A 21,737-nucleotide genomic window follows, 5' to 3' on the forward strand; every position below is an offset into this window, starting at 1 on the left:
CTCTAATGATGCAATGTCTGCCAATCAACACTTTCCCTTTCCTGCCAAGAATGGGCCCCTCAGTGCTTCCCCTCAGGCTGCAGGGGGGCCTTGGTACCAAATGGGAGAGGAATTCACTTATGGTGGGTGGGTTGGGCTTGGAGCTGCCACAGAAACTGCACTGACTCAGAAGCAAAGTGTCCCTGGGAATCAGCTCATGTGTTGGGAACAACAAGGTAACACTGCTCCTTTAGTGCCACCATTAGTGCAGCCCCGCTCCCTTACTCACCTCTTTCCCACACTGCTCTGCTGCCTGTAGCTGTGAGGGAGGGAACTGAGGAGCTGGGACACTCACTCATTGGCTGGGAGGGGAATGTGGGCGGGACAGAGAGCGGCGGAGAACAATGATTGGATCAGTGAGCACAAGGGCGGGAGAATGAGTTAGGGACAGAGGGAAAACTCACAGACTGCAGAGTTAGGGACAGAGGGAAAACTCACAGACTGCAGAGTTAGGGACAGAGGGAAAACTCACAGACTGCAGAGTTAGGGACAGAGGGAAAACTCACAGATAGTTGTGTAAGTGTAAGAATAACTGAGCTTTTCATGATATTAACCCCTTCAGGGTTGCCAGGCTGATGGTGTTTCTGCCACACTGGGCTAACAGGCTACAGCTCAGGCAGGTTTTCAGTACAAATGCACCAAGGTATAGATTCAGGCTAGTTCTTGGAGCCATTAAACAATATTCCCCAAAACATAAAGTGGTGCAGTCTGTATTGGGATCTCTGCACATAACAGTTTGGGGGGGGGGGGGGCTCTGCAGGTTTGTAGTTTGGAAACTCACCAATGTTCCGTTTTCCCACCTAGTGTACCTGGCCTGCCTCTCCCTATGCATGCTGGGTAATGTAGTTGTACAGTTTGCCTACTGCCAAGGTTACTGTAAAACTACAATACCCAGCATGCAATGGGACTGACTAGTGTAGAATGAAGCTCCCTATTTCCCCCTCTTTGCTGCTGTTCCAGCCTCTCCATCCCAAACTCCCTGCACTGCCCCCTTCTTCCTGCTGCACCTGCTGTGTGATTGTACTACTGTGTCATGTGATGTGGGGGCTGCCATTCGCTGCTGCACTTCCTCCCTAAACTAGAACTCTCAGGGTGCCTTGGGGCTGCTGGGAGTTGTAGTCTAACATGCCCATATGTATATCATGCCTGGGGTTAATGCAATATTCTGAATCCATTTCATCCCTCCCTACAGTCCTGCTTTATATGGGGCAGCCCTGATGTCTGTCACCCAACCGGGGATCAGGATTCACTTTTGGGGGCTCATTTACTCAATAACTCGATTCTGATTATTGTTGAAAAAGTCTCAGAGAAAAAACACTGCGACTTTCCAAGATTTACTTTGCGTCTAAACAGTTAAAAAAATCCAAACCCAACAAATCCCCAGATTAAACTCGCTGAGTTCATGTAGAAGCCGATGGCAAAGGCCCCTCCCCTTTCCTTGAAGTTCTTTCTCTTGTCTCGAACCTTTTAAATTTCACCTGAAAAATCGATTTTTTTCACTGCAGGTATTCCATAAGTTCAGGATTTTTGCAGCAAATTTTTCCTGAGACTTTTTTTTTAAAATAAATATTAGACATTCAGGAAAACTAATTTAGTTGAATTTGAAAATAAAAAAAAAAGAGAAATCAGGAAGTTTACGTAAATCTGCCCCTTGATGTCCTTTTTTCCGGCCAATTTAGCTGCAGTGGGGTAACTTTAGTGGAAGCAGATCCCATGGTCACAGTCCCCCCCCCAAATGATCCCCTACGTGCCGGCGGGAGGGGGATCCCAGGTGGGCAGGAAGCTTGAGTGGAAAGCAGAGAGTGGGGGCGGGGAGTGGGCGGGGCAGCAGATAGCTGGGTGCTGGGCTCCTCTGGAGATTTTTTGCAGGGGGACCCAGTGCACAATAGTTGCGCTGCTGAGTGACACAATTTCCTCGCAGTATTTAAAGCACTGCTGCCTGGAGCCCAAGGGATGGGGAGGTCTCACTGTTATGGGGAGGTCTCACTGTTATGGGGAGGTCTCACTGTTATGGGGAGGTCTCACTGTTATGGGGAGGTCTCACTGTTATGGGGAGGTCTCACTGTTATGGGGAGGTCTCACTGTTATGGGGAGGTCTCACTGTTATGGGGAGGTCTCATTGTTATGGTGAGCGCGGTTGGGGATTCAATTGTCTCTGTCATGAAATGCTTGGGGGCCACAGTCTGCCCTGCAGCGCTTAGTATGATATTTTGGGGGTGTGGCCACAAACTGTGTTTGGCCAATGGTGTAACAATCGAGGAAGCAGCCCCTGTGGTCACAGGGTGGGGGGCTGGGAGACCTGGGCTGCGGGGTCTGCTTTCTCCATTGTTACATTTAGATCTCTGCTCCCCCCCCCCCCCCGGCTCTCAGGTATGAGATAAGGTGGGAGTGGGGGTTTTAGAGAAATTTCCAATAAATCAGCCGGAAACACTACTTTATAAAGCCCATTCCTTCTGTATTTAGAGGAGTACAATTCATTGGCACAATAGTGTTTTTCCCACAATGTGTCCCTGTAACAAGACTGTAAGGAGAATATGAGGGAATCCATAAGCCAGTAGGCGAGTGTGGTACTCAGTTAGCCATAGATCAGTAGGGAAGAGCTTCTATTGGCTAGCTTAGTAGGTTACACAGTGTGAGCGCAGCTCCCTGGTATATAGAGATGAGCCAATCTGTCCCCTTTCCCTTCACTGGAAAATTAGCAACTTTTTTCTCACTCCAGATGCATTAAAGTCAATGGGTGTTTTTCTCACTTTTTTATGGGTGTGACTTTTTTTCTCACTTTAAATACATTAAAGTCACAGGCCCTTTGTTTCTCAAGTTAAATATATTGGTCAATGGGCGTTTTTCTCGGCAGATATTTTTGTTGCAGCGAATTGTCACAATTTCGTGAAAACATTTGCCAAAGGCAAAATGCAGAATTTCCCCACAAATCCCTGGTGAATTCCCCCATCGCTATTAATATTCCGTGCTGGAAGCAGGGACCTAAGTGATCCTAAGAGCTTGCACTTTGTAATGTATTAAGTTAGCCAATAAACTGTATGAGGGGTACCGTATATACTCGAGTATAAGCCGATCCGAATATAAGCCGAGGTACCTAATTTTACCTAAGAAAACTGGAAAAACCTATTGATTTGAGTATAAGCCTAGGGCGGGAAAATGCAGCAGCTTCTGGTAAGTTTCAATAATCAAAATAAATTCCAATAAAATTAGGATCTATTAACTTTACTGAACAGGATTCAGCTTGCCGTTTCCTTCAAGGAGCTCCCCCTCCCTCCTCATGACAATGTGAAATAGATAGCTTGCCTGCCTGCTTCAAAGAGCTCTCAAAAGCAGGGCAGTTTGAGGTTTACGGTGCATACCTGTCTGCTTCTAAGGGCTCTCCCTCCCCCCTCATAGACAACCGAGCTGAAAGCAGAGAGCAAGGAGTCAGGAAGGAGTGCAGAAGAGTGCAAAGGGGGTCCGGGATTGAGGGAGCAGCTGTAGTGGCAGCGGGAATCAGGCAGAGGGTGCTAGCTGGAGGGACTCGAGTATAAGCCGAGGGTTAATTTTTCAGCACATTTTGGGTGCTGAAAAACTTGGCTTATACTCAAGTATATACAGTATCTATCAGGTAGCTGAGGGATGTGTAACTGGAAGAATTCGCAGAGGAAAAACCTCTCCTACACCTCCCACTGGGAAGAACAGTCACTGGGAGTGAGACAGGACTGGACCAAGTAGAGGAGTGGCAGGAGTGCCAAGCCAGGCGTCCAAAGCAAAATCGTGAGGCAGAAGAGTGGTCAAACAGGTAGAAGGTCGGTTCAGGCAGCACGGATCGGAATCAAGGTCAAGCCGGGTCAGAAAGTCAAGGGTATCAAAGCAGGAATAAGGCTTAGGGGCCAAATCACAAATGGTAAAAAAACCAAGTGTTAAAAGTATTATCACTTCTTATATTTTAATATCGACTCACAAAAAGGACACTTGTCTGACTAAAGAAGCCATTTTATTGTCGCTATTTTTCGGTGAGCCACGTGCCATATTTTAGTCGCTATGCAATATATTTATGCGTTATTTACGCGATATTATCACACGCTGTTACGCGCGTAACCATGACTTTCTGAAAACTACTGGTTTTACAATTACAATTTCCCTGAAAACCGGAGGATGCATCACTTTAGGGCCAACACATCCTTGATTCTTTTCTTCAGATTCCAGAAAAAATCCGATTGCAACCTCTATCGTGTCACCACAGACTTAATCGACAATTCAGGTGCGCCATCTTGGGCCAGGGCAGGAACATCACAAGGAGAGCGCCCAGGTACCTTACAGTATCCTGCCGCCCCAGTCCTGCTGTCCTTATCTATGGCCTTCAGAGAAAGGGCGTCTCTGCACTCTCTCCAGCTCATTCATATCCTTCTTAAGGACTGGAGCCCAAAACTGCCCCCCATACTCACTGTTACTGCCCCCCATACTCAGGGTGAGGCCTTACCAGGGACCTATAAAGGGGCAAAATTATGTTCTCATCCCTTGAGTCAATACCCTTTTTATACAAGACAGCACTTTATTTGCTTTAGTAGCCACAGAATGACACTGCCTGGAATTAGACAACTTGTTATCTACAAAACCCCCAGACCCTTCTCCATTAAGGATCCCCCGACCAAGGCTCCCCCCTGCATCCTCTGGCTCTTCCCTTGATACTCCCGCTCCCCCTCTGCATTCTCTGGCTCCCTCATGCATGCTCCCGGCTCCCCCCTGCATCTTCCAGCTCCCCCTGAATCCTCCCGCTTCCTGCTGCATCCTCCCGCTCCCCGCTGGGTCCTCCGACTCCCCCCTAAATCCTTCCGCTTCCCACTAGGTCCTCCCACTCCCCCCTGCATTTTCCAGCTCCCCCCTGGGTCCACCTGCTCCATCAGACTCCCCCCTGGGTCCTCCTCCTCCCTGCTGAGTCGTCCCACTCCCCCCTGCATCCTCCGGTTTCCCAAAATTGCCTCTCAAGGAAACATCAGGTGACTTTGGGAAACTGAAGCGACATGTATGCCATCCCACCGACGATTTGCATTCTTGCTGGTGTGATGGCATTGCAGGAAGATTAGTTGCTGTGGTAATTTATTGCAAAGCGACTAATAGTATCATAATGTCACATTTTTTTTCTTACCATGGCTACCATGGTACAATGTTCTACTATTGGCTAATAATAAAAAATATATATTCAATGTCTTATTAACAACCATGAAAAACAAATTTAATTTGCACCAATAAATCGGTCTGACACATCTCTTGAAAAAAGGCTTCTCACAAAACTGATTTAATGTAAAGAGACCCTTTATAGGATAATGGTGTAACCCCCTTTCCTTTCATCTCAACAAATGCCCCATTGGAAATGACATTGGGTTAATAATGACAAGATGATGTTATAGGCTTTATATTTACCCAGTAAGAGCCTATGGACCCGTCAAGTCATTCCCAGCTGGGTATATCCCCATTATGTTACCTACTGTGTGAGCATTAGGGAACAGCATCTGCCCAAGTGATTAAGCTGCCCATACACACACCAATAAAATCGTATGAAACATAGTTTTATGTGATTTTCATACCTTGTATGGGCTCTAAATGATCATTGCAATAATTTTCGTACCATGGCGATTGGCCATTTAGTCGATTGGACTGATTTGAAAATTTGGGTCAGATACCGATAAAATCTGCGCATTTATTGTTTATCTGCCGATATTCTTGGGAGACCTACAATGCATTTTCAGGAAGTCACCTTCATATGATTGGGTCCTGCCAACTATTTCATGTACAGAACATCCTCCGATTTGTTATTTTTAGGTCTTTATCCTACAGTTTCAGGCTAAATGTGAGTTTTAGACCGTTACATTTAAACGTACGACCGATATCCGAACGTTTGATGGTGGAAGACTAAAATCTGACCGTGTATGGCCAGCTTTAGCATTACCCAGTGTCCATAAGGTCTCTTTAGCTAGAAAAGTATTAGTCCAAAGGTTCTCTTAAGGAAACCTTTTATGGTGCAAGTTTTTCCTCTACTCTTTAAATAGTGAAATGTATATTAAATTGTATTCTGTGTGAAAGAAAATGTTTGGGTTTTCCTCATTGTGAAAGTATTTTTAGACTACTGTGCAATGCAAATCATTTCCCTCATTTAGAATAAGAAAATTACTTCTCCCCTGTGTGAGTCCTTTGATGACGATCCAGGTGAGATGGGTTTGAAAAACTTTTCCCACATTCAGAACAAGAAAATGGTTTCTCCCCCGTGTGAGTCCTTCGATGACGAATAACGTTAGATCCATTTGAAAAACATTTCCCACATTCAGAGCAAGAAAACGGTTTCTCCCCTGTGTGAGTTCTTTGATGACGTATAAGGTAGGACTGGTGTGAAAAACATCTCCCACATTTAGAACAAGAAAATGGTTTCTCCCCCGTGTGACTCCTTTGATGACGAATAACGTTAAATCCATTTGAAAAACATTTCCCACATTCAGAGCAAGAAAATGTTTTCTTCCCTGTGTGAGTCCTTCGATGACGGGCAAGGTTAGATCGTTCTGTGTAACATTTCCCACATTCAGGACAAGAAAAAGGTTTCTCCCTTGTATGGATTCTCCGATGGACAGTAAGTTCGGAAGAATTAAGAAAACATTTTCCACATTCCAAACAAGAAAAAGGGTTTTTTCCTGTGTGGGTTCTCTGATGTTTATCAAAGTCTTCCTTATTACTAAAATGTTTATTGCACACATTGCAGCTGTATTTCCTACGTAATTTACAATTTAAATTTGTTCTGTCAGATTTATGTGGAGATTGGTGGGAATTTTCATCATAATTATTACCCGTCATATTCAGGCTGCACCCCATGATAGGAGTATTTGTTCCCTGTATCTGTTCTGTAAGGGGATTAATGCTGCAATCTGATTGGTTTCCCTCTTCCCATGAAAAAATTAACTCCTCTTTCACATCATTTGATGCATAATTAACTGCTGAGCTGCTATCTAGGCTGCACCCCATGATAGGAGGAGGCGTGTCTATTCCCTGTATCTGTTCTGTAAGGGGATAAATGCTGCAATCTGATTGGTTTTCCTCTTCCCATGAAAAAATTAACTCCTCTTTCACATCATTTGATGCATAAATAACTGCCGAGCTGCTATCTAGGCTGCACCCCATGATAGGAGTAGGCGTGTCTGTTCCCTGTGTCTGTTCTGTAAGGGGATTAATGCTGCAATCTGATTTCTCCCTGATCTGGTTTCTCCCTTCACATGAAGATTCTTCCTCTTTAATCCCATTGGCTGGTGGGGGCTGTTCCGCTGGAGAAACATCAGGGTTTGTGAGATTCCCATCATTATTACAACATAAAGTTGCTTCCGTATGTGCTGTAACATCGCTCCCATCTTTATACTCACAGGCTGCTAAAGGGAATGATAGAGACTGTTAGTTATGGTTGGTCAGAGATATATCTGACTTTGAAACAGTCTGACTGTGAAACTTACATTAAAACTTACATAACTAGTAGGAACTTCTGAAACTTGCCTAGAAACGCACATAACTTCTAAATCAAGCAATAAGGGGCAGGTAGGCGGGGAGGGGTTAAACCGTGGGAAACTCCACTGACCCCCAATGACATGACTTATTAGAATATTAATTAATGGGGTATTGATATAAAAGCTTACTATTGATTAACATCAGCAGGATCTATTAACTTAATTATAAGCTCACATACATTAAGTTTTTAGGAATCTGGTTTTTCCCTTTATAGTGGAATGACTGATTATTGGTCCCCACCGCAACATCACTGGGACCCTAAAGTCCCCTTCCATAAACATCTATTGCAGCTGCTTATCAGTCAGTGTCCTACAATCTAAAGCAGTGCTGTCCAATTTCTGTGGTGCCGAGGGACGGAATTTCTCTAGCATACATAGTGGAGGGCCACTCCCCCTTTTTTAAACTGCACCCAGTTCAAACCACACCCATGTTATCACAAGACCATGCCCACAATACCATGCCCACAATAATGGTGGTAGCGCAGCAAGAACCCAAATGCTTGGTGCTCACTGCAGGGATATCACCCATCTCTCATATGTGAAAGAATGATATTATGTCATTAAGACACACTCTTAAATCCATATGCCTCCTCCTCCCCTGTGGATAGCACAGCAACCCCCAGCATATAATTACACACCTTTAATGGGACCATTTAATGGCTATTTCTAACCGCTAACAAACTCCCAGAACAAACCCCAGCCAGGTTCACCTCCCACAGGCAGCATAGGGCAGGCAGAGTATGGTACATACAGGCAGTACTCTGCCTGCCATATGCTGTTTGTGTTTGCCACACTCTGCCTGCCCTATGCTGCCTGTGTGTGCCATACTCTGCCTGCCCTATGCTGCCTGTGTGTGCCATACTCTGCCTGCCCTATGCTGCCTGTGTGTGCCATACTCTGCCTGCCCTATGCTGCCTGTGTGTGCCATACTCTGCCTGCCCTATGCTGCCCATCTGCCATAATCTACCTGCCCTACCCTGCTTTGTGTGCCATACTCTACCTGCCCTTAGCTGTGTGTGTGTGCCATACTCTGCCTGCCCTCCCCTGTCTGTGTGCCATACTCTGCCTGCCCTTAGCTGTCTGTGTGTGCCATACTCTGTTTGCCCTATGCTGTGTGCCATACACAGTACATACAGTGACACAATGCTGGCACTGTTGCTACACTCTCTCTGAGGTGTGAACAGGTGAACAATGTGGGCACCTACAGTCTGAGTATGAGGTGTGAACAATGCAGCCAGACAGGTGGGGGGCCACATCGCCAGTTGGACAGCACTGATCTACAGGCCCCTCTATAGCTCCTTCCCCCCAGCAGTTGCACCAAGTTTAACCCTTTGTGCTAAATAAATGTACCTGTAAAGCAGGTATAAATAGATGCACTAACTGACATTTTCTATGTGCCTTAATATGTCAATGTCAATATTCTGCATATGACAGAAAGCAACCATTACTCACCCAATGGGCGGAGCTGCTGGGGCTCCTCCTCCTCCTCCTTTATCCCTTCCCTGTAAAGGGCCTTGTTTCCTTTTATATACTCCCACTCCTCCAAGGAAAAATAGATGGAAACATCCTCACACCTTATGGCAACCTGGCACACACAATGTTACAGTCATCCCCCAGCCAGAGAAAGGGATTATCATACACTGTTACTAAACAATAAGGGGGGATTGGGGGGCCGCACCCACCTCTCCAGTCAGCAGCTGGATGATGTTGGAGATGAGTTCCAGGATCTTCTTGTCATTTTCCTTCTGTATGACGGAGCCAGGGGCATGCAGGGCCCCCAAACCCACAGTTGGGCTCTTCTTCTTAGGGATGACGTAGCCCTATGTATTGAGAGGGAGAGAGAATGATGAGTGTGTAACGCAGCAGAGAGACCCCCTTTGTACAGACAGACAGTCTCTTCTCACTGTGCCACTCACAGTGCCCCCCTCACCTCTCCAGTCAGCAGATAGATAATCTCCAGTGTGAGATTCAGGATTCTCTCCTTCCGCTCCTCATTTTTATCCTTCTTCCCCATCACTGGGTCACTCGCTTCCTCCCACATTCCCATTGGCTCCTTGTGGGAGGGAGGGGCCTGGAAGTGGAATTAAGCACTTACACGTTTCTATAGGGGATTATTCCCAGCAATATCCCCCAAAACAATTCCAAGCAGGGAATAGAATAAGTAGTCTAGCCATGGGCAGAACTACCAATCCCACAATCCCCTGTTAAACTTCCCTCTAATGATGCAATGTCTGCCAATCAACACTTTCCCTTTCCTGCCAAGAATGGGCCCCTCAGTGCTTCCCCTCAGGCTGCAGGGGGGCCTTGGTACCAAATGGGAGAGGAATTCACTTATGGTGGGTGGGTTGGGCTTGGAGCTGCCACAGAAACTGCACTGACTCAGTAGCAAAGTGTCCCTGGGAATCAGCTCATGTGTTGGGAACAACAAGGTAACACTGCTCCTTTAGTGCCACCATTAGTGCAGCCCCGCTCCCTTACTCACCTCTTTCCCACACTGCTCTGCTGCCTGTAGCTGTGAGGGAGGGAACTGAGGAGCTGGGACACTCACTCATTGGCTGGGAGGGGAATGTGGGCGGGACAGAGAGCGGCAGAGAACAATGATTGGATCAGTGAGCACAGGGGCGGGACACAGAGTTAGGGACGGAGGGAAGATTCACAGCCTGTGTAGTAAGTGTAAGAATAGCTGCACTTTTCATGATTTTCGTTCCTTCAGGGTTTCCAGGTTGGTGGTTTTTCTGGCACAATGGGCCGCTAGTTTAAAGCTCAAATGGGTTTTCAAAGTGCAAAATCACCAAGTTATGGATTGGGGTTAATTTTTGAAGCCTGTGCAGGTTTGTAGTTTGGAAGCCAACGTCTCCCATCTAGTGTACCTCTTCCAGTGCTTGTGGGTAATGTACAATTTGCTTACTTTGTAAAACTACAATACCCAGCATGCAATGGGACTGACTAGTGTAGAATGAAGCTCCCTATTTCCCCCTCTTTGCTGCTGTTCCAGCCTCTCCATCCCAAACTCCCTGCACTGCCCCCTTCTTCCTGCTGCACCTGCTGTGTGATTGTACTACTGTGTCATGTGATGTGGGGGCTGCCATTCGCTGCTGCACTTCCTCCCTAAACTAGAACTCTCAGGGTGCCTTGGGGCTGCTGGGAGTTGTAGTCTAACATGCCCATATGTATATCATGCCTGGGGTTAATGCAATATTCGGAATCAATGAATCCATTTCTGCAGTGACAGAGAACTGCTTAGTGTGATATTTTGGGGTGTGGACACAAACTGTGTTTGTCCAATGGCGTGACAATTGAGAAAGCAGCCCCTTTGGTCCTGGGGGGGTTGAGGGGTCGGCATTCTCCTGCATACACCCCCAGAATGAGTACTTAACCAACAGTTTATATTATATTAAGTGGCCTATTAAAGAATCTCCCCAAACTGGAATATATATATCAGTAAATATTGCCCTTTTACATCCTTTCCCTTGAGCCGCCATTTTGTGCTGGGCTGTGTGCTCCCTCAGAGATCAGCTGACAGGAAGTGATGCAAGCTCTAGAATTAGGGGCGGCCCCTAAATCTTAAAATGGCAGTTTTCTATTTAGGATTACCCAATAGCACATACTGCTAAAGTATATTTTCATGAAAATGGGTTATTTAGATGAAGCAGGGTTTTACATATGAGCTGGTTTATGCAGTACAGTACACTGTGGAGTGAATTATTATCATTAACATTTATTTATAAAGCGCCAACATATCCCGCAGCGCTGTACAATAAGTGGGTTTCATACATTGGACATACAGAGTAACATATAAAGCAATCAGTAACCGATACAAGAGGTGAAGAGAGCCCTGCCCAAAAGAGCTTACACTCTACAAGGAGTAACATATAAAGCAATCAGTAACCGATACAAGAGGGGAAGAGAGCCCTGCCCAAAAGAGCTTACACTCTACAAGGAGTAACATATAAAGCAATCAGTAACCGATACAAGAGGGGAAGGGAGCCCTGCCCAAAAGAGCTTACACTCTACAAGGAGTAACATATAAAGCAATCAGTAACCGATACAGGAGGGGAAGAGAGCCCTGCCCAAAAGAGCTTACACTCTACAAGGAGTAACATATAAAGCAATCAATAACCGATACAGGAGGGGAAGCGAGCCCTGCCCAAAAGAGCTTACACTCTACAAGGAGTAACATATAAAGCAATCAATAACCGATACAGGAGGGGAAGAGAGCCCTGCCCAAAAGAGCTTACACTCTACAAGGAGTAACATATAAAGCAATCAGTAACCGATACAGGAGGGGAAGAGAGCCCTGCCCAAAAGAGCTTACACTCTACAAGGAGTAACATATAAAGCAATCAGTAACCGATACAGGAGGGGAAGGGAGCCCTGCCCAAAAGAGCTTACACTCTACAAGAAGAAAGGGTTGAGATACAAGGTGTGGGAATGGGCAGAGTTGGGAGGGGTGGGGTATTTAGCCGCACACTGAGGGGATGTTACACTAGATTAGGGTAAGCTTCTCTGAATAAATGTGTTTTTAGAGATCTCTTGAAGGCAGAGAGATTGGGAGAAAGTCGGACAGTTTGTGGGAGCGAATTCCAGAGAAGGGGGGCAGCCCTTGCACAGTGGCACGGCAGGGGGACTGGCAGAGTGGCACAGCAGGGGGACTGGCAGAGTGGCACAGCTGGGACTGGCAGAGTGGCACGGCAGGGGGACTGGCAGAGTGGCACGGCAGGGGGACTGGCAGAGTGGCACAGCAGGGACTGGCAGAGTGGCACGGCAGGGGGACTGGCAGAGTGGCACAGCAGGGGGACTGGCAGAGTGGCACAGCAGGGACTGGCAGAGTGGCACGGCAGGGGGACTGGCAGAGTGGCACAGCAGGGGGACTGGCAGAGTGGCACAGCAGGGACTGGCAGAGTGGCATGGCAGGGGGACTGGCAGAGTGGCACGGCAGGGGGACTGGCAGAGTGGCACAGCAGGGACTGGCAGAGTGGCACGGCAGGGACTGGCAGAGTGGCACGGCAGGGACTGGCAGAGTGGCACGGCAGGGGGACTGGCAGAGTGGCACGGCAGGGGGACTGGCAGAGTGGCACGGCAGAGGGACTGGCAGAGTGGCACGGCAGGGGGACTGGCAGAGCGGCACGGCAGGGGGATTGGCAGAGGGATTGGCAGAGGAGGAGCGGTTGGAGAGGTGTATGAGCCTGGCAGCAGTATTCATTATGGACTGGAGAGGGGACAGTCTTTGGAGGGGAAGGCCAATTAATAGGGAGTTACATAAGTCCAGGCGGGATATTATGAGAGAGTGAATAAGAATTTTGGCAGCATCTTGGGTGATAAAAGATCGTATTTTGGAGATATTTCTTAGGTGAAAGTGACATGATTTGATAAGTGATTGGATATGAGGGGTGAAGGACAGGGCAGAATCAAGGATACCCCAAGGCACCGGGCCTGGGAAGATGGGGTGATGGTAGAATTGTTACCCTTTATAGATACCTCGGGAACAATGTGGGATGGGGGAAAGAGAACCAATTCAGGCTCAGAGAGGGTTAATTTAAGGTAACGTTGGGACATCCAAGTGGAGATAGCGGCCAGGCAGGGAGAGACGCCAGTTAAAAGCTCTGGGTTGAGATCAGGAGAGGAAAGATAGATCTGAGTAGCAAAGGGAGAAGATGATTCCCCATTGTAAGAGACACTGAAGGATCTGAAAGATAAGATGGAAACCAGGATAAGGCAGTGTCACGAAGGCCAAGAGAGCGGAGAGTCTGGGGGAGAAGAGGGGGATCCCACGGTGTCACAGGTCTCGGTATGTGCAGGTTTGGGGGGCAGCAGAGGGGGTGGGGGGAGTTAGTGGGAGTTGAAATGAGAGCAGATTGGGATCAGAGAGGGGGAAAGGGGAGTTAGTGAAGTTGGAGGTAGAACAACATTTTGTAAATATAAGATCCAGGGAGTTTCCATTAGAGTGAGAGGGGGAGTCAGAGCACAGAGATAACCCAAAGCGGGATGTGAGTGAGAGGAGTTTAGAGGCAGCCGGGGCATTAGGGTTGTTAACAGGTATGTTAAAGCAATTAGATTTGAACAGTTAGAAAACCAAAGCAAAGCATCTGATTGGCTGCTATGAGTATCATCACCTGTAATGTGTTACTCCACTTTTTTACACAGCACGATAAATATACCCCTGTGTCAATTGATACAGGCCATGGCGGGAGCCTAGGTAAGGTTGCCTGCTTTTCTGGAAAAATAATACTGGCTTAATTAATAGCATTGGGATCAAGCAGCATTTTTAACAGCCAGGATGGTTAAATACCTGTACCCATCTAAATACAGAAGGAATGGGCTTTAAGTAGTGTTTCCGGCTGATTTATTGGAAATGTCTCTAAAAACGCCACTAGCCCCGCCCATCTGTTCCACTTCCTGCTGCCTCCTTTCCCAGGCTGTGCAGGGGGGCCGGTGGCACTGTAGGATAGGAACCAATCAGCAGCTAGACTGACCTGATAGGGAACTGAAGCCTGTCTGTGCTTGTGTGAGTGCAGGGCTGTGATTGGTTCTCCCCCTCCTACTGTGCTTCTGGCAGGGACCGTTAGGACACGCCCACCCCTCATTTGAAACCCAGACAGGGACCTGAGAGGATCTATAGGGAGCTCCAATAAAGGGGCCATTGTTACAGATAGGGTTAATGTTTAGCCCAAAGGGAAACCAGCACCGGATATTATTCATAATTGCCTACAGGGTTAGGGGTTTCCTTTATCCAATATGTCTCCTTTAAATAATACCAATGTGATTGTTTCCAATTCGTGGAACTTAGTTACCATCAAGTACAAGCTACTGTTTATTATTATAGAATAAAGGACATAATTTTCAAAGATTATTTGACAATGGCCTTCCCTTCATTTGGAGCTTTCCACACAGAGGACAGTCGGGTTAAGGGACTGCAAGTAACAATTACTTAAAAAGCAGCCCTATCATTAATATTTTGAAGAGTAGTTTTTTTAGAGTCAGTATCACTTTAACCCTGTCAACTCAACACGTTGTTTGGGGGATCTTTAACTCCTCTCTATCCTTCTCTTACCATAGTAACACCACTGTCACTTTTTCTTACGCAATATTGCCAAAATTCGTCCCTTTCTCTCTACTGCAACAGCTAGGCTGCTCATGCATGCTCTCATCCTATCCCGACTGGGCTACTGTAACCTGCTACTAACCGGCCTCTCTAACTCCCTTCTCTCCCCCCTACAGCCTATATTACATACTGCTGCCAGAATTCTCCTCCTCTCATCCAGGAGAGTTCAGGCCCTTCCCCTGCTAAAGTCCTTATCGTGGCTATTAAACAAAGAATATCTTACAAACTCCTTCTCTTAACCTTCAAAGCCCTCCATTCCTCTGCTCCTCACTACATCTCTTCCCTTGTGTCTCCGTACGTTCCTGGCCGACTCCTCTGCTCCTCACTACATCTCTTCCCTTGTGTCTCCGTACGTTCCTGGCCGACTCCTCTGCTCCTCACTACATCTCTTCCCTTGTGTCTCCGTACGTTCCTGGCCGACTCCTCTGCTCCTCACTACATCTCTTCCCTTGTGTCTCCGTACGTTCCTGGCCGACTCCTCTGCTCCTCACTACATCTTTTCCCTTGTGTCTCCGTACGTTTCTGGCAGACTCCTCTGCTCCTCACTACATCTTTTCTCTTGTGTCTCCGTACGTTCCTGGCCGACTCCTCTGCTCCTCACTACATCTCTTCCCTTGTGTCTCCGTACGTTCCTGGCCGACTCCTCTGCTCCTCACTACATCTCTTCCCTTGGGTCTCCGTACGTTCCTGGCCAACTCCTCTGCTCCTCACTACATCTCTTCCCTTGTGTCTCCGCATGTTCCTGGCCGACTCCTCTGTTCCTCGCAGAGCAATCGTTTGCTTGTGCCCCCCACTACTACTGCTGTTTCCCACCTTAACCCTTTCTGCCTTGCTGCCCCTTACATTGGGAATGCCCTCCCTGATTTCCTCCGGAGAGAATCCTCCTTCAGTCTTTTTAAAACTAAACTTAAAGACTCCCTATTGGAGCACTCACCCAGCACCTGATCTGGGAACTGGCACTTATATTGCAGTGTCACCCACTGTAAATTATCCTCCCAATTTGATTGTAAGCTCTATGGGGCAGGGACCTCCATCCTCTTGTCTTGTGTCACTTAGCTCTGTGTTTGTTTGTTATTAATTCATGATTATATTTATCTATTATTATAATGGCCCCCTGCTTGTTTATTAATTTATTGTTATGCTGTACAGTGCTGCGTACATTAGTAGCGCTATATAAATACAATTATACATATATATATATACATAGTTTTCAGTCGTGACTAATAATCAGAAACAACCAATTTCCTACTAACAACCATAAACACAAAAAAACATTGAATCAGCCTGACACATCTCCTGGAAAAGGAATTTCACAAAATAGATTTCATATAAAGGGATTTTTATACAGTAACCAGAATACCCAGAATATTATCTGTTGGTGGGAGGTGGAGATATATTCCAATGTCTGTGAACTAAGATGAAATGAGGTCCCTCAGTTCCCAATGGGGAGCCAGTGCCGTGGGAGGAGCATTACGGGGCACCTGTCTTAGCATCACCTGTGTCGATCATGCCCCGGAGTCTTCAGCTGAACAGGATTGGTCTAAGGATTGTCCTATGGATATATTCTATTGTACATGAAGTTGTTCCCTTTCCTCTGTAAATTTCTTCTAACATAAGATGTAATCAATGGGAAAATATGTTTGCCTGATTTCTGATGTATAAACCATTTCATACATTTAGAAGAAAGCTTATGGTTTTCCTACTGTGTGACTCTGAAAATGTATCTTAAGATTACGATTACGTGTAAAACCTTTTCCACACACAGAACAAGAAAAAGGCTTCTCCCCTGTGTGAGTTCTGTGATGGACGGTAAGTTCCGATGAAGTGAAAAAACATTTCCCGCATTCAGGACAAGAATAACATTTACTACATTTCATAGAAGAAAATCTTTTCTCTTCTGTCTGGGTTTTGAGATGTTCTTTAATAACTGATGGGCCTGAAAAACATTTCCCGCATTCTGAACAGGAAAAAGGTTTCTTCGGGTGGTGTCGTCTTTGATGGCAAATACGTTCTGATGAAGAGGCAAAATATTCCCCACATTCGGAACAAGGAAAAAGTTTCTTCCCTGTGTGGGTTCGTCCATGGACAGTAAGTTCTGATGAAAAGGCAAAACATTTCCCACAAATAGAACAAGAAAATGGTTTCTCCCCTGTGTGGGTTCGTCGTCGATGACTAGTAAGGTCTGATGAAGTGGCAAAACTCTTCTCACAATCAGAACAAGAAAAGGGTTTCTCCCCTGAGTGGGTTCGTCGATGGTGAACATTAAGGTTATATAACATGGCAAAACATTTCCCACAATCAGAACAAGCAAAAGGTTTCTCCCCTGTGTGGGTTCTGTAATGTTCTTTAAGGCAAGACTGATATGGAAAACATTTCCCACACTCAGAACAAGAAAAAGGTTTCTCTTTTGTGTGGGTTCTGCGATGATTATAAAGGTGGGATCGAAATGAAAAACATTTCCCGCACTCAGAACAAGAATAAGGTTTCTCCCCTGTGTGGGTTTTCCGATGGACAGTAAGTTCTGATGAAGCGGCAAAACTCTCCCCACATTCAGAACAACAAAATGGTTTCTCCCCTGTGTGGGTTCGTCGTTGATGGACATTGAGTATATATAAAGAAGCAAAACATTTTCCACATTCCGAGCAAGAAAAAGGTTTCTCCCCCGTGTGGGTTCTGTAATGTTCTTTAAGGTGAGATTGATATGAAAAACTTCTTCCACATTCAGAACAAGAATATGGTTTCTCCCCTGTGTGGGTTCTGTAATGTTTTTTAAGGTCAGATTGACATGAAAAACATTTCCCACATTCAGTACATAAAAATGGTTTCTCCCCTGTGTGAGTTCTGTGATGACGATCAAGGTTCCATCGACATGGAAAACATTTCCCACACTCAGAACAGGAAAAAGGTTTCCCTCTCTTGTGCATTCCTTGATGTTTACCAAATTTTCTCCTATCAGTAAAATGCTTGTGGCACTCATTGCAGCTGTATTTGTTACACAAAGTATTTGTTGCTATGCCGGATTTATCGGGGGATGTATCTGCATTTTCATCATATTTATTGCTAGTTTTTACAGGGCTGCGCCCCATGATAGGAGTAGGTGTGTCTGTTCCCTGTATCTGCTCAGTTGTGCTGTTGTCCAGGCTCCGCCCCATGACAGTTGACTTATCTATTCCTTGTATTTGGTCTTCAAAATGGCGATCTCCTTCAGATGATGCCAGTTCCGCTTTAACAACAACTGATACATAGTCCTCCGCCGAGCAGTTATTCAGGCTGCACCCCATGATAGGAGTAGGTGTGTCTGTTCCCTGTATCTTTTCTGTAAGGGGATTGATGCTGCAGTCTGATTGGGTTACCCATTCCCATGAAGCCGCCTCCTCTTTAATATTAACTAATATATAATCATCTGCCGAGCTGTTATTCAGGCTGCACCCCGTGATAACAGTAGATGTTTCTGGTTCTTGGATCTGTTCCGTAAGGGGATTAATGCTGCAATCTGATTGGTTTCCATCTTCCCATGAAGCCGCTTCCTCTTTAATCCCATTGGCTGGTGGGGGCTGTTGCCCTTGAGAAATCTCAGGGTCTATGAAATTTCCGTCATTATTACATAAAGTTGCTTCCGTATGTGCTGTAACATCGCTCCCATCTTTATACTCACAGGCCGCTAAAGGGAAGGACAGAGACTGTCGGTGATGGTTGATCAGAGATAGATCTTTATATGTTTAATTATAGTAGAGAGAGAGGAAAAACACTTTTTACACACACATTTACATTCAAACACTCACACCCCTGTCATGTAGGGATACACAGGCAGAATGTCGTACAGGGGGTCTCGTCTCCACTCACAACAAACACCCCCTTGTTTCTCTGCAGTGTCCTCACATACAATACCCAAGTTTCACCCGTAGGCTCTGCTCTAACCTACAGCTGAACTCTGAAATTCCCTACCTGGCACACAGGAGTCGGGGCTCTACCCCCATTACTCACTCCTCATTGGGACAATAGACTGTCCTTACTCACTAGCCTGCCCACCTTTTGCTTGTATAGTATCTACTACTATCTATCCTAGCCCTGAATGATTCAGTCTCCCTCTTGGTCTGGCCATGTCAGCCTTTGATCCTGCCTTAGGGCGAGGTCAGACGAAGTGTCTATCCGCTTCTCTGAGCCCTGTGCTTTTCTGCTTCTGTACGCTTCTCTGTGTAAGGCTATGGCAACTGCCTGAGTCTGGGCACACAGAGCGGAGCAGATCAGAGGTCGACTGGAAAACGTTCGCTTTCATGTTTTGGGACCCCCTGCTCCCTGAACCTAAACATTGGTGAACTATTTACATTATAAAATAAATGTATGTATGTTAGGGATGCACTGAATCCACTATCCTTCGTAAAGGCTTCAGCCGAACACTTCCTTGTTTATGTGACAAAAAGTCACGTGATTTTTAGGATTCGCATTCGGTTCGCCCAGGACTGTGGAATCCAAATCCTGCATGGAGGCAACACTTACAGATCTGTATGATAGCTGGGTGCCTGTGCCGCGGGTGATTAACTGGGTATAAATAGGTGCCCTGCACCTCTAAACAGACAAAACATACTGCATAGAAACCATACTCTGCATATGATAGAAACCATTACTCACCCAGTGGGTGGAGCTGCTGGGGCTCCTCCTCCTTTATTCCTTCTGTGCTGAGGGCACTGTCTTTATTCAAATTCTCCGACTCCTGCAAGGAAAAATAGATGGAAACATCCTCACACCTTATGGCAACCTGGCACACACAATGTTACAGTCATCCCCCAGCCAGAGAAAGGGATTATCATACACTGTTACTAAACAATAAGGGGGGATTGGGGGGCCGCACCCACCTCTCCAGTCAGCAGCTGGATGATGTTGGAGATGAGTTCCAGGATCTTCTTGTCATTTTCCTTCTGTATGACGGAGCCAGGGGCATGCAGGGCCCCCAAACCCACAGTTGGGCTCTTCTTCTTAGGGATGACGTAGCCCTATGTATTGAGAGGGAGAGAGAATGATGAGTGTGTAACGCAGCAGAGAGACCCCCTTTGTACAGACAGACAGTCTCTTCTCACTGTGCCACTCACAGTGCCCCCCTCACCTCTCCAGTCAGCAGATAGATAATCTCCAGTGTGAGATTCAGGATTCTCTCCTTCCGCTCCTCATTTTTATCCTTCTTCCCCATCACTGGGTCACTCGCTTCCTCCCACATTCCCATTGGCTCCTTGTGGGAGGGACTGGCCTGGAAGTGCCCCTGTTGGTAACACACCAGTTAAGGACAGAAGCAGTTGCCTATTTTTTAATATAAAGCAGCCAATCAGAACTCTTGTTGCACTACAACTCCCAGCAGGAACCCCAGATACCCTTCAGCTGTTGGGCGCTGGGTGCAAGTGATTGGCTGCAGGTCGGGCACGGGGGGTATAAAGTGTCTCCATCTTGCCCAGTGGGTAACACAGCAGGTAAGGGCAGGGGCAGTATTACTAATATAGCAGCAATGTACTTACCCTTACATTTCTATTCCCCTCTGCCCACTTACACCCCAATCTGCCCCGATCCCCCACTCCCATCCCAGCCTGCTTCCCCCAACCCACCCCCTTATGTCCCCCCAGGGTCACCAACCCTTATCCCTACTATTCCCCCACTCTCCCTACCTGTCCCCCAGTATGTATAGCTGCCCAGCTGCCCCTATTTGCCCCCTGCACTTACAAAGTGTCCCTGGGAATCAGCTCATGTGTTGGGAACAACAAGGTAACACTGCTCCTTTAGTGCCACCATTAGTGCAGCCCCGCTCCCTTACTCACCTGTTTCTCTGGGTGCTCTGTTGGTTGCTGTACAGAAGGAAGTGGAGGAAGTAGAGGAGCTGGGACACTCACTCATTGGCTGGGAGGGGAATGTGGTTGACAAAGAAAGCAGCAGAGAAGAATGATTGGATCAGTAAACACAAGGGCGGGACACAGAGTTAGGGACAGAGGGAAAACTCACAGATTGTTGTGTAAGTGTAAAAATAACTGAGCTTTTCAGGATTTGCAGCCCATTAGTTGCTCAGGCTGTGAGCAGAGCGGAAATAGCAGAGTTTATTTACTGACAAACTTGCACCAATCAGCAGTGGCTGCCGAAGGGAAGGCGCACTGACACACGCAGGGTTAAAGCTCTGCCTCATACTGTGACTGAACATCAAGCCACTGAGCCTGAAACTGTTTCTGTGCAAGTACAGAACAATCCTGAGAGCAATTAGGAAATTGTGAGATATGTCGTTTTCCCAAGTTCCCCATGTTTGAGCTTCTGGCGGTGCTTATTGGGGGGGGTAATGTCTGTATTGCGCTGATGCAGTGCTGTTGCTGCCTGGGGTTCCTGAGTAGAAAGTAAATGGACCTGAGGGTGGAGTTAGGGCTTTAAACCCTGACAAAGGGGGCGCGTTATTGCTGATGTCATCACACAAAACACCGACATCATCACATCACATGATGACATCTGGGGCGGGATAATTTCATCCGTTGGATATAATTCAAAGGGTTTCTGCCAGGTTTTCAGAACTTTCAAAACCAGGCAGAAGGTTTTCAACCAGAGAACCCCTTAAAAAAATTGACCTGTCTGGGTCAAAACCAGGAAGCCCTATGTCTACTAAAAGCATTGGCGTAGGGATCACCTACTTTCTGCACCTCAAGTAGCTGATGTTTCTACAGGTGCAGGGAACTTCTGAATCCCATGATGCCACTGAGACTCTACCTCTTGCTCAACAGGCCCCTTTGGATAATTATGGGACTAAACCTGTCAATAATGATGTAGATTAGGCTATTTCTCCTCCTTCTGATGGTTGTTATACTGCCAGGGACACTTTGTTCCAAGGGATGAGGCCAACTGGAGATTGTTGCAGAGTGATGGAAGTTCAACCCAACTAGAGCACTGGCCCAGAGAGACACAAGTTTGGCAGACCCACCCTATAGTGACTTCAACCTAAAGCCGGCCATACACACACCGATATTATTGTACCAAACCTCGTTTTAGGTGTAACATTAAAGGAGACATATCCTATAAAAATGATGAATGTACCAGGGAATTATACTCCTCTAGAT

The 21,737-nt window shown here is 46.6% G+C and overlaps 3 protein-coding genes across 5 annotated transcripts in view; all 3 read right to left on the reverse strand.

Moving 5' to 3' along the window:
- h2ac14 (H2A clustered histone 14) overlaps positions 1-21,737 on the reverse strand; it is a 1,193,713-nt gene that overhangs the window by 1,090,632 nt on the left and 81,344 nt on the right.
- LOC108648855 (gastrula zinc finger protein XlCGF17.1-like) lies at positions 5,231-7,367 on the reverse strand. The gene has a single exon (XM_031893067.1). It carries the CDS (start codon positions 7,186-7,188, stop codon positions 6,190-6,192), a length of 999 nt encoding a protein of 332 aa, XP_031748927.1. The 5' UTR covers positions 7,189-7,367; the 3' UTR covers positions 5,231-6,189.
- LOC108648854 (oocyte zinc finger protein XlCOF22-like) lies at positions 7,392-19,774 on the reverse strand. 3 transcript variants are annotated; one of them, XR_004220411.1, is made up of 3 exons: positions 19,518-19,559; positions 19,294-19,375; positions 7,392-7,430 (listed from the first exon to the last, which is right to left on the reverse strand). XR_004220411.1 is itself a non-coding variant. In XM_031893031.1 (3 exons), the coding sequence occupies exon 3, from the start codon at positions 17,943-17,945 to the stop codon at positions 16,353-16,355; it is 1,593 nt and encodes a 530-aa protein (XP_031748891.1). In that variant the 5' UTR covers positions 17,946-18,325; positions 19,294-19,375; positions 19,766-19,774; the 3' UTR covers positions 15,642-16,352. The 3 variants fall into 3 exon arrangements, 2 of the variants coding, with proteins under 2 accessions (XP_031748891.1, XP_017952887.2); XM_031893031.1 differs by lacking the exons at positions 7,392-7,430; positions 19,518-19,559 and adding exons at positions 15,642-18,325; positions 19,766-19,774; XM_018097398.2 differs by lacking the exon at positions 7,392-7,430 and adding an exon at positions 15,642-18,325 and having other exon boundaries at positions 19,518-19,553.

This window comes from Xenopus tropicalis, chromosome 9, assembly GCF_000004195.4.
Source record: "Xenopus tropicalis strain Nigerian chromosome 9, UCB_Xtro_10.0, whole genome shotgun sequence".
In the NCBI taxonomy this organism is placed as follows: domain Eukaryota; kingdom Metazoa; phylum Chordata; class Amphibia; order Anura; family Pipidae; genus Xenopus; species Xenopus tropicalis.

Bases quoted from the DNA above. Each gene is read 5' to 3' on its own strand.
- LOC108648855 (XM_031893067.1), bottom strand. From the start codon at position 7,188: ATGGGGTGCAGCCTAGATAGCAGCTCGGCAGTTATTTATGCATCAAAT.
- LOC108648854 (XM_031893031.1), bottom strand. From the start codon at position 17,945: ATGGGGTGCAGCCTGAATAACTGCTCGGCGGAGGACTATGTATCAGTT.